The sequence below is a fragment of the Lathyrus oleraceus genome, chromosome 4 (genome assembly GCF_024323335.1).
Source record: "Lathyrus oleraceus cultivar Zhongwan6 chromosome 4, CAAS_Psat_ZW6_1.0, whole genome shotgun sequence".
Taxonomy (NCBI): Eukaryota; Viridiplantae; Streptophyta; class Magnoliopsida; order Fabales; family Fabaceae; genus Lathyrus; species Lathyrus oleraceus.
The window spans coordinates 114,158,149-114,170,086 of NC_066582.1; the positions used below are offsets into that span (position 1 = coordinate 114,158,149).

General features: G+C 33.9%; 2 protein-coding genes across 4 annotated transcripts; one reads left to right on the forward strand and one right to left on the reverse strand.

Annotated features, from left to right (window-relative positions):
- Nucleotides 1-4,949: 4,949 nt before the first annotated feature.
- LOC127073864 (transcription factor BHLH089) lies at nt 4,950-7,662 on the forward strand. Of its 3 annotated transcripts, XR_007785884.1 has the most exons (7): nt 4,953-5,692; nt 5,781-5,846; nt 5,928-5,996; nt 6,083-6,160; nt 6,360-6,524; nt 7,439-7,556; nt 7,632-7,662. XR_007785884.1 is itself a non-coding variant. In XM_051015106.1 (5 exons), exons 1-5 carry the CDS (start codon nt 5,333-5,335, stop codon nt 6,486-6,488), a joined length of 702 nt encoding a protein of 233 aa, XP_050871063.1. In that variant the 5' UTR covers nt 4,956-5,332; the 3' UTR covers nt 6,489-6,841. The 3 variants fall into 3 exon arrangements, 2 of the variants coding, with proteins under 2 accessions (XP_050871064.1, XP_050871063.1); XM_051015106.1 differs by lacking the exons at nt 7,439-7,556; nt 7,632-7,662 and having other exon boundaries at nt 4,956-5,692; nt 6,360-6,841; XM_051015107.1 differs by lacking the exons at nt 5,928-5,996; nt 7,439-7,556; nt 7,632-7,662 and having other exon boundaries at nt 4,950-5,692; nt 6,360-6,841.
- Nucleotides 7,021-9,400, reverse strand: LOC127073863 (probable myosin-binding protein 5). Its single transcript, XM_051015105.1, has 2 exons — nt 8,216-9,400; nt 7,021-8,089 (listed from the first exon to the last, which is right to left on the reverse strand). The coding sequence occupies exons 1-2, from the start codon at nt 8,931-8,933 to the stop codon at nt 7,305-7,307; spliced, it is 1,503 nt and encodes a 500-aa protein (XP_050871062.1). The 5' UTR covers nt 8,934-9,400; the 3' UTR covers nt 7,021-7,304.
- Between the last annotated feature and the right edge of the window lie 2,538 nt (nt 9,401-11,938).

The following is an 11,938-nucleotide window of genomic DNA, read 5'->3' on the forward strand; positions in this document are numbered from 1 at the left end:
ATTATAAACTTATTTGGAAAAATATTGTACAAATATTTTTCTTGTCTCCGACCACATGTTTGAAAAGGCAAAATCAGGTACATTTCATGTATCTCCACTTGGATTTGTGCGAGTTCGATCAGTTTAAGATCGTTCGGGATGGATATTTAGTTGAGGAAGAAGATGAGCCTGAAGAAAAAGACATGTCTCCTTCTAAGAAAGATGATCCTACTATTTTGAGGTAAGGTGTTACTCATGTTATTAATGGCAAGGACAAACTTGTTCTTGAGGAGAGTGGGCCTATCTTGCTAGAGAATTAGATTTGATTGTTTATAATTTGGATATTTATGTAATATTGACACCCCTCATGAGAGTTTTATATAAGATGCCCCCTATTTAGCATTTTTTATTCATATAACCACACCTTTTTTAGGGATTTTTGACTTAAATCAACATTGCAATTTTAGCAAGTTATATTTGGCGTTTTGTCCTTTTTTTTTTAGTTTTCTTGTCTCATTTAGATTTACTTAAGAGTTTCATAGTTCCAAGCGAGCTCATGCTTATGATATTCCATAGGAAGTAAATGCCTTTCATTCGACGAAAGGTTGCTTCTGAGAGCATGATGTCACCATGAAGGATACAATGATAATCCAAATAGTGCAACAATACATCAGAGGGAGCAACAATACCTTGGAAGGAACAACAATACCATAAAGTGCACAACTATACTCTAGATGGTGTAGCAATACCCTAGAGGGTGCAACAGTATTCCAGATGGCGCAATAATACCCCAAAGGGCGCAACCATATCTTGGAGAGCACAATAAATATTCATTTTCTTGACAAAGTATAATCTTTGTAAATAGGGAGCCTCATTAAGAAAACCATTTCCCTTGTATGGGGAAAAGAGTGCCACCATATTCCTTTTATTGATGCATTGAGTCAAAAATACAAATTGCAGCGACACGAATCATCACCTTATTAGTCCGGTAACATGAAAAACAAACTAGTTGTAATAATGCCTTAGATTAACTGAGTTATAGGACTTGGGAATTGGGTTATCATCCAATTCTTCCAACTTAGAGGTGACATGTTTTAGTGTCTCTCGTATTTTGTAAAGTCCTTCCCAATTAAGGAGATGTTTTCAATTCTAGTTGGTGCTACGATATGTATGAAGATGCGCTCTCCTCTCTTCATGTCCATCGAAAACACTCGTGAGTTGTATACTTTTTTTGCTCTTTGTTTTGATGCATATTGTTGGATATGGACGATCTCGTGTGCATCGTCGAGTATATCAGTAGCGCACTTGAGACCTGTTTCATTTTTTCTTCAACAAAATATTCTTATCACCATATGGGTGTATCAACTGCCACTAGTAACATGTAGTGGGTGTCGTATACCATCTTGAGCGGTGTTTCCTTAGTGAATGAGTGTGATGTCGTATGATACGACCATAAAACCTATGGCTTTCAACAATGATACTTATAACAATAATTTAAAAAGTGAGAATACCTCAGGTAGTTATTCTGGTCATAAGCCTTTTGCCTCATCGAGCTTATTTTTAATTCCACGGAGGATGAACTTGTTGTCAGACTAAAATTTCCCATTGTTTTTAGGATGTACGACAGAGACAAATTTTGTTTGAATTTCAAGTTGATGATAGACCTTGGCCATGGTACACTTGGAAAACAGAGTTTTATTGTCCTAAACAATGTACTTAGTTAGCCTGAACGTACAAATTATTCACTTTCAATACAAGCACCTTACCTTGTTTGCAATGATCTTAGATATCACATACGTCTCAACCCACTTGGTGAAATAATCTACGCCCACAAGAAATAATTATAGTTTCCTAGGTGCTAAAGGGAAAAGATCGAGTATGTACATGCCACACTAGTAGGTCAATGAAAGGTTATTGAATGAAGAATCTTTGTTGGGGCGTGATGTAGGTACTAGTGTCTTTGCATTTGTCACACTTGTTGACATAATCAACATAATTCTTCTTCATGCTTATCAAGTAATAGTCAGCCTTCAATAGTTTCTGAGACAATACTCTCCCTCATATGTGACACATATAGACGCCTTCGTGTACATTCATCAATACCATGGTAGTTTCACTTTCACCCAAGCATCTAAGCATTCAGGTGGCTTTTCCTATCGTATACAACTTATTTGCAATCATAGTATATTTTATTCCATTTCTCTTATCTCCGTCACTTCGTCTTCATCCGAGGATAATTATTTAATCACCAAGTATTGTACAAGGTGCATCATCCAACTCTTGGTGTCTGGGACTTTAATGGCGTACACTATTATATTTTTTGTCTTATGGATGAACAATATTTCTTGGATAACTATCTTGTTATGATTGAACTTCTTAATACTAGAGAGCTTGGAGATCAGATTGATCATATAGTTTTTCTCTCTGGGTACATAGATTATTATGATAAACTTAAAGTGTTTGGCCAAGTTCTAGATCTTCTAGAGATATTTTACAAGTTATGTCTCTTTTTTATGATAATCACATGCAAATTTCATTGTGGCCAACTAAGAGTCACTTATGGCTCTAAGACTGCTAATTTTGAACTCGAATCTCAAAGATTGCTCTATGAGGATGTCCCTAAGTCCTTCTAATACAATTCAAACTCTACTTCCTTTTAGGTTGGATGCATCATCCACTAACAGGATTTATACATGTCAGACTTCCTCACCGGTTAGGGAGATGAACTCGACTAAGAAATCAACTAGCATTTGGAATTTTATAATGCATATAAGGAGGAAGTGTATGTCTTACTATGATAACTCAACAAACCACAAGATCATTCTTCATGCCAGGTTGAGATTGGTAAAATATACACACACACACTCAATTTTATTGATGATTTCCTCACCATCACAAAGTTTTCGAACTAGAACGTCTATTAAATGTAGGTGATGGATTAAATATGCATAAAAACAATAAAACAAACAATATTTTTTTTTATGAAATTAGCAATATTGAAGTATTTTGGACTAAAATCATAATTTAATTTGATTTAATTAAGAAACAATGAACATAATTGTTAAATAATATAATTGACCTTTTGTTATAATTGCGTTAAATATAGTTTAGTTTATTTTTTTTAGTATGTAATCTCCTTGTAACATTTTTTTTCTCTACCATAAATCATGTTATTTGCATTATTGAAGCCCATATATATATTATATATTATAATATATATATATATATATATATATATATATATATATATAATATATATATATATATATATATATATATTTATTTATTTATTTATTTATTTTCTTTTCCACTATGTCATCTTGATTGTTAACCTGTTATTTAAAACTTGATTCGATCCTCCTTTAACTACTCGTCTCTTTCTCTATAGAGTTCTCAAAAGTTTTGAAATATGTTTGCTTTATTTTTTATGATCGGTTCTATTTAAAAATAAGATCCTTTAGTTGAATTTCTATTTTTTTTTTTGCATATCATTTTCTATTTTGTGTGCTTAAGATTGAGATTGGATCATATATGATTTTGGTTGATTCTATCACTATAGGTTCTTGTATTGGTCATGTATACCTTTTGTTTGTGCCTCTCTCCTTTGTGATTTGGATTTCTAGTTTGTTTGATTTTGTCTAGTTTTATTTCATTTGATTTCTCTCTATGTTGGTTTGAATTGATTTGGTTATGTTTGGATGATTTTGATTTGATTTGATTTTGTTCCGTTAGTCTGATTTAGTATGATTTGGTTTGGTTCAAACTAATTTGGTTCAATTTTGGATTAATTCTATTTTGTTTTATTTGATTATATTAGTTTGGTTTGGTTCCATTTGATTCATTATGTTTGATTTAGTTTTATTTCTTTTTATTTGAATTGGATTGATTGATTAGGTTTGATTTGGTTCCTTATGTTTGATTTGATTTCGTTCCTTTTGATTTGGATTGGATTGATTCGATTTGATTTGATTTTTCTGTCAGATGGTTCTTCTTTGAAGATTATTTCTCTCTCATTTGACTCTTCTATTTGTTTGTTACTTCTGCCTACGACTATTCTTCTTTTTGCTTATTATCTCTGTTGGTTATGATATTAATTGATTTGATTTGATATCTTATTTTTAGAGTTAATTTGTAGCAAATTTAAAGTTTAGAAAATTTTAGTTTGATGTAGACTGTTAGAATTTTAAATTTATATTGTTTGTTATTGAATATGTTTTCGTTTGTCAAACTTCCCATGAATGTATTATGAGTTTGAGGAAAGCGGTTCGACAATATATAATTAATTTTTGTTATAATTGGGATAAAAATACTATAGTCTATCTATGTTTTTTTTGTAACATTTACTTTTATAAATTATGCTAGTGATATTATTGAAACTCTAGCCTTTATTTTTTATTTTCTTGTTAACTATAGCTACTAAAAATGAGTAATTTGGGATTCATATTTTCACACAATCTTATGAATTTTAAGAGTCAAATTTAAGAAAGAGTAACTTAATTTTCACACCGCTAATGTAATATTTGAATTTAAATCACTCATGGAAGGTTTTTGAAAAGATCAAAATGGATGGACCTATCTCATCCATTATGAAACTATCTTGATGAATTATTGCTCTATTCGAATTAACATTAATGTAAAGTTAGAAAACAATAATTTTTCTAGATGTGATACTTATTTTAAGACGGAATGAGTAGTTGATTATAAAAGATCTCGATTTTTAAATGATGATGAACTCCTTTACAATGGTGTTGTATGTTAATTTCAATAATGGAGGAGTATCTGCAAACATTCTTACAATGAAGTTAGTAGAGATTGAGAGAGTAAAATTTACACTTTAATGTGTACCTAAGTATAAAACCTTCTTTAGACTTTTACATTAATAAAAATGAAAAAAAAGTTATCCGCAAGAATACTCTTACTCTTGCCTTTCATTTTCTCTCTTGTTTTTGTTAAACAAACACAATGATAACAACAGTTCCGGGTAATTTTCTAACAGTAATCCAGCGATACGGTAGAACCCACTACCTAAAAGTGACAACGATAAGTAGATAAGAACCTCACTCCTCAATACTCTCCCCTCCAAGCCGAAAGCGATCACAAACTAACCTCATTTCTCATCTCACTCTCACCATCAATTTCTTCATAATTCTCCACGCAATTGCAGAAACTAATTCTCGAATCAGACAAACTCTCCTCCAAAAACAATCATGATCATTTCACCATCAACCTCATAATTGCTGGTACTATACTAGTACTACTACTACTATTCTACTATCTCCATAAATAAATCATAAAAAACTCATTATTATTATTATTATTATTATTATTATTATTATTATTACTATTATCAACAATGGAGCATCCTTTCTTCAACGATTGCACTTTCTCTTCCGCTAACCCTTCTTTATCAGAAATTTGGCCTCACTTCCCATCCCAAAACAAACGAAACCACTCCCTCTCGGAAAATCACTCTACCACTAAGCATAGAAAACCAGCACCACCAAACAACGATCAAAACGCTGCGTTTAAACCCGAACCAAACGCAATTTCAGCAAACAAACAACAACAACAGAATCAGAAACCTTTTTCTGAACTGTCACCGTCACCGTCACCGTCACCGTCACCGCCGCCGAAGCCGAAGCCGAAGCAAGATTACATTCACGTTAGAGCCAGAAGAGGCCAAGCCACCGATAGTCACAGTCTCGCTGAAAGAGTAATAACAGTTTCATTATTAATTTTATTTTAATTTTATTTTCAACGCGTGAAAATATTTTAATACTTTTTATTGATTATTACGACAGGCGAGAAGAGAAAAGATTAGTGAGAGAATGAAAATTCTACAAGATTTAGTTCCGGGATGTAACAAGGTAGTAAAAATGAGAACAGTTTTTTATAATTTTTTGTATATTGAATAATTGAATTATTGTTTATATATTAAACTTTTTTAGGTAATTGGTAAAGCACTTGTGCTTGATGAGATAATCAATTATATTCAATCACTACAACATCAAGTTGAGGTGCTTAATTATATCTTTTATGTTTTTATTATTTTCTCTAATTTAGGTATTGTTTATCTGGAAATTAACTTAATTTCTTTTTTCAGTTCCTTTCAATGAAGCTTGAAGCAGTTAATTCAAGATTGAATATGCAACCTTCTATTGAATGTTTCCCTTTAAAAGATGTAAGTCTAACTAATTGAGCTTAATGTTAATCTATTATCAAAGCAAATTTGGGGTTGGATGAGGTAGTTTAATTGATATGTGCTAGTTGAGTTAAATGAGTATAAACCGTTCATCTAGAGTTTCAGGGTTCAATTCCATTTTTTTTGACGGATCATTGCTTAGCACTGTTAATATTTATAGTCTGATCTGTTGGTTTAGGTTGGTGCTCAGCCATTGGATCTTTCTGGAATAGTATTTGGATCGCAAGCAGGAAGGGGCTATGCTCAGGGATCACAGCCAGGATGGCTACATATGCAGCTAGCTGGTGGTTTAGATAAAACATCGTAACAAAAGGACGATTCGTCGAGTATGACACTGCAATCAGTATGGTTTGTTTTTCATTTAAAAATACGAAAATTAATAGGGGTTTGTTACCGTGCTCTATTGACGATCTAGTTATTGTGTAGAACATTGTACGACATCATTTGTAAAAAATACATATAATCTCGATTTGCATTATCAATATGGTAGCAATTGAAATAATCTTATTGTTGTTTTGATTTGAAAACTATGCTCATCTGCTGTGATCATATGTAACTGTTAGTATATGTATTCATTCGGGTATGAAAGTTACCCCTTGTTAGGAAATTTGAGTCATTGTAAGAATCAGATTATTAATAAATATGTATCAGATTTCTGTATCTTATTGTTCACGAAAAATGATTGAAATTGATGTATTTAACGATTCTGTTCATTTTGATGGAAAAGCTGTTTGTATTCATAAGAATGTGAAGTTGCAAAAAGTTAGTGAAGCATCGAGGCAGTAGTATAATTTATAGTGCTTGCATGCAAGACAGAAGTATATACTAATAAAGATATCTTGAAAATGATCATATCAACATTAAAATTCATACAAGTATCCAAATTATCCTAGAAAAGACTACTACAAGCCTAGTAATGGGAATGTTAATAAGAGCAAATAGAGAGATCAAACAGCAGAGAGATCAAATAATTTTACTTGCTGCTTCCGTTACTTGAGTGGCCCTTTCGCGAAGCATCTAGTGTTTAATAACCTAGTGTATTCGGCAAGAGCTAACTATTTGGGTTTGAACACACTCAATAAGAGAAAATAGAAATAAAGGACAATGTTACAGTATTAATGTGTTATATTCCACTCTCTGTCAAGAGAGTTGCAGTTTCCATTTTCTTCTTGCCAAGAATATATGTTCTCTCCGTTCTAAAATCTTTTAGTGACTCCTTGATTTTCCCCTCCCCATTATATGCCTTTGACGAACCAGGTTGTTGAAGATCGAGGTATTGTTCTACATCATCCTCGCATTCAATAGACTCGGTTGAAAAGCTGTTGCCACCATGAGCCTTAACATCATCTTCTGTCAAGTATCCATATGTAGCTCTGTAAATCTCTAACTCGGTATCTAATGTCTTAACTTCTTCCTCTAGTTTGAGAAGAAGCTCATTAGTTTCTTGCAGGACTTCTTCATCATGCTCTATCTGCTCCTCCATCATTCTTTGATACTGTGAAGAATCCATCTGCAAAGCTGCCTTCTCTTCATGTAAGCGGGTGATCATAGCCATAGCATTGTTGGCCGCAACAGCTGAAGCACTTCTCTCTTCATCCAGCTCCATGTACAACGCCATGAGTGACTTGCGATCCAGACGAACTTGCCTCTTCAAATTGTTTAAGACGGGATCGTCTTCTTCATTTTGAGAACTAACCTCGCTAGAGTCAGAGGCATATTCTGTCTTTTCTAGCAGTGATTTCTTGGTCGGCACAGAAGACCATCTTGGACTGTTGTTTGGAGAATCTATAAATGGAACTCCGAAAAACCTGCTGCTCCATGGTAAAGACGGGGTTTTCGGGGACTCTAAGCTTAAATCATTGGATCCTGTCAATAGAGGCATCGTGGCTTCTTTTGGTACTTCCTTGACTGCATAAAAATTGATATGTTCATTGTCAATGTTTCAATGTAGTTATGCCACATTTTGATTCATTGATAGCATGTAATAGGTTATAGCTAATTAAAAACTCAATTCATGTTTTTATATGCACTCACATTTATTGTTCTGATTTTTAAGGTTGCTGTCATCCTCATTCTGTGGAAGCTTTGAATCTTTTTTTGCAGACAGGATTTGAGGCGAATCTACACCGCAAGATTCCTCAGACTTTGGCGTCGCGGTTGGATAAGCTGGTGGCAAAGCGGCTGGAGATTGTGAAATCGAGTCTGAATTCTTACTTGAGATGGAAGATTTGAGTTTCAATGGTGCTCCACAGCATGCACACATCTGAGTACTTTTCTCGGCCTGCAAGACCTTGCCGTCCTTCAGACTCAATAGAATGTTTTGTCCATCCTCAACAAAGCACTCGAGATTCTTATTCAAAACCCCTACAAGAGACTTATAGGTATCACAATCTGATTCCTTCTGCGTTGCGAATGAAAGTAAACACCCTTCACACATCTGTCTTATATCAGAAAGCTTCTTGTGGTTGTGACAAAACGCCATAGATGAAAGGTCTTTCTTGTGAGCCACACATATGGAATTGTTGTAATAAAAATTAGGCGTATTGTGCGCCAGAACATGATTCATCTTCGCGCAGAGCCAGCACGGAATTTCCAAATCAAAGAACCTTGAAAGCTCAGTGGTGAAAAATGCTAGAAACCCATCAATGAAGAGTGAAATCAACAACACCCATTCAAGCACCATGCACAACATTAAATGTGAAAATTTCCCTAGAAGTCGCCCACCAAAACAAGTAACCAATCGACACGCCATGTTTCTTTTCTGATTTTTTTCTTTCAAGAACCAACAACAATAGAATGCAAAAGATAAGGATAAAACCAAAATCTTTTCAATCTATTGTGTTGGTGAAGATTAAAGATAAAAGCTAGCTGGTGCAATTATTTGAAAATTTGGCAATATAATGTGGAAGGAAAGATCATGACCTTGTTTGGATGAGGAGGAGATCACAATCTTAACTTCTCTGTGTGCTTCTCTGGCTTCATCTGCATGCATTTGCAAAGGATAAGAATGAGAATGTTTTGGGTGGTGGAACTCATTTGGTTATAATTAGAAGAAACAGTTGTTTGTCGTTGTTGTTGTTTTTTTGAAAAACCAAACACATTAGTTATCCTAAAATAAAGGTTTGTCTATCAACTTAATTTGTTTCATAATCTGTCATATATGTTGCATGGAATCCTACAAACTTATACGAACTTATCATGATATAATAACTTACGTGTATCTATCTATATTATTCATCATATATCTGATTGGTTAAATGTGCCAAGATTTTTCTATTAATTAACTATCAACATTCTTCATAATAATATATGTAATAAAGTAGGAATGATTAGATAATGAATTAAGGATAGTAGACTAACAAATTATTATATTTAAATTAAAAAAATCTAAGAAAATTGTAATCAATTAAACTAACTTGAAACAAAATCAAAATTATGACCCCTAAGGTATCGTGAAACCAAAAAATGCAATCTCATATTAGTAGTTCGTCGTGAAATTTATCCTTCAACGTGAAATCGTGATCGTGTTCTTGAACTTCTACTTCAACATGAGTAATCTGCTGTACATTGTCATGTATGATTGTGTCATAAGAATCATGTTTTTATTGAAATATCATTGTCTTTCTCTTCTGTGTACGAGCGGGTTTCCATTGAAACACATGTGTTTTCTTTGAAATGCTTGTGTGTTTCTTTGAAATGTCAATGTTTTCTTTGAATTGGTCTTGCCAATTTTAATTTGTCCATTTGTGTTGTGGTCCTTTCATTGAAGTGGTTTATTTGTTATGGTTCTTTTGAAAATGCTTTAGTTATTAGTGTACTCATATGACTTGGATCACTTTTGACATAGATTAATAGTTTGGGACATCTATGATTCCATATTTTAATAAGTGGTTAGACTTAGAATTCATCATAGGGGTCAACATGTATATACTTATGTGAAATGGTATGTAGATGTCATTATTTCTGAAAGGGATTGGAATTGGAATGTAAACTTAAGATCCTATATGCAAATTGAAAGAATGATAATAAAAAGGTGTGATAAGAGAAGACAAATCAATTGCAACTTCTTCGTATTTTCATTGAGTACAATTTTGGTCTTTATACATATTTAGAAACTTTTGATATTCTAGGGAACACAATTGTAAATACTATTAATTTTCCCACTGTCTATTGACCTTCCAATTCTCTCCACTAACTTATTATTAAAAACCCATTAACGGTAACATTTAAAGTTTATTCAACAAAACTCCTTTGTAAACTTAAATGTTTCTTCTATTCATCATCCCTATCAATTTCTTGCCTCTGTCGAAGATTTCTTTTGATAATGGTTTTGTGAAAATGTCTGCTGCTTGGTCCTTACTTGCTACATGCTTCAATTCGACATTTCCTTCCTTCACGTGTTCTCGAATGAAGTGGAAGCGAACGTCGATGTGTTTGCTCCTTTCATGGTTAACTGGATTCTTTGCTAACTCAATTGCTGACCTGTTGTCAACTTGTATTATTGTAGCATCTTTCTGTTCTAGCTCAATTTTGCTCATCAATCTTCTGAGCCATATTGCATGACAAACACACCAGGATGCTGCTACATATTCTGCTTCACATGTCGAAAGTGTCACTATTAGCTGCTTTTTAGAAAGCCAAGTGAATGCAGTATTTCCCATGAAAAACACATATCCAGAAGTGCTTTTTCGATCATCTATGTCTCCGCACCAATCACTGTCAGAGTAACCAACCAACTTGTATTTCTCTGACTTCGAGTAAAACATCCCAAATGACACTGTTCCTTGGATGTACCTCAGAATTCGCTTCAATGCCTTCCAATGTGTGTAAACTGGCTCCTCCATGAATCGACTTACAATGCCTACACTTAATGAGATATCTGATCTTGTACATGTGAGATAGCGAACACTTCCTACCAAACTTCGATATTTGCCTGCTTCGACACGTTCTCCTCCATCAAATTTCGACAATTTTGTTCCTGGTTCCATTGGCGTCGAAGCCGGATTGCAGCTTTCCATCTTATATTTTTTCAAGATTTCTTTTGCATATTTTTCTTGTGAGATGAAGATTCCTGTTTCTTCTTGTCGAACTTCCAGACCAAGAAAGAATCTCATCAGGCCTAAATCTGTCATCTCGAATTCACGTGTCATTGTGCTTTTGAATTCTTCTATCATCTGATCATTACTGCCCAGAAAAATAAGATCATCAACATAGAGAGCAACAAGTAATACATTCATTCCTTTTTTCTTCACATAGAGGGCATGTTCGTACGGACATTGCTCGAACCCGTTCTCCTTGAAATATGTGTCGATACGTGTGTTCCATGCCCGCGGTGCTTGCTTCAGCCCATATAGCGCTTTCTTCAATTTCAGTACCTTCTTCTCTTCTCCAGCTTTCATGTACCCGAGTGGTTGTTCGACATAGACTTCTTCTTCTAGTACACCATTCAGAAAAGCTGTTTTGACATCCATTTGAAATATTGACCATTTGAATTGAGCAACTTGAGATATGAGTAGTCGAATTGTCTCCATTCTTGCAACAGGTGCAAATACTTCGTCATAATCAATTCCTGCTTTCTGTTTGTATCCCTTCGCAACAAGTCTCGCTTTGTATCGTTCTATTTCTCCTTGAGCGTTCATCTTTTTCTTAAATACCCACTTTACACCAATGGGTTGACTACCTTTTGGCAATTCAACTAGCTCCCAAGTGTTGTTGTGGATAATCGCCCTCATCTCTTCGTCCATGGCACTTTTCCAC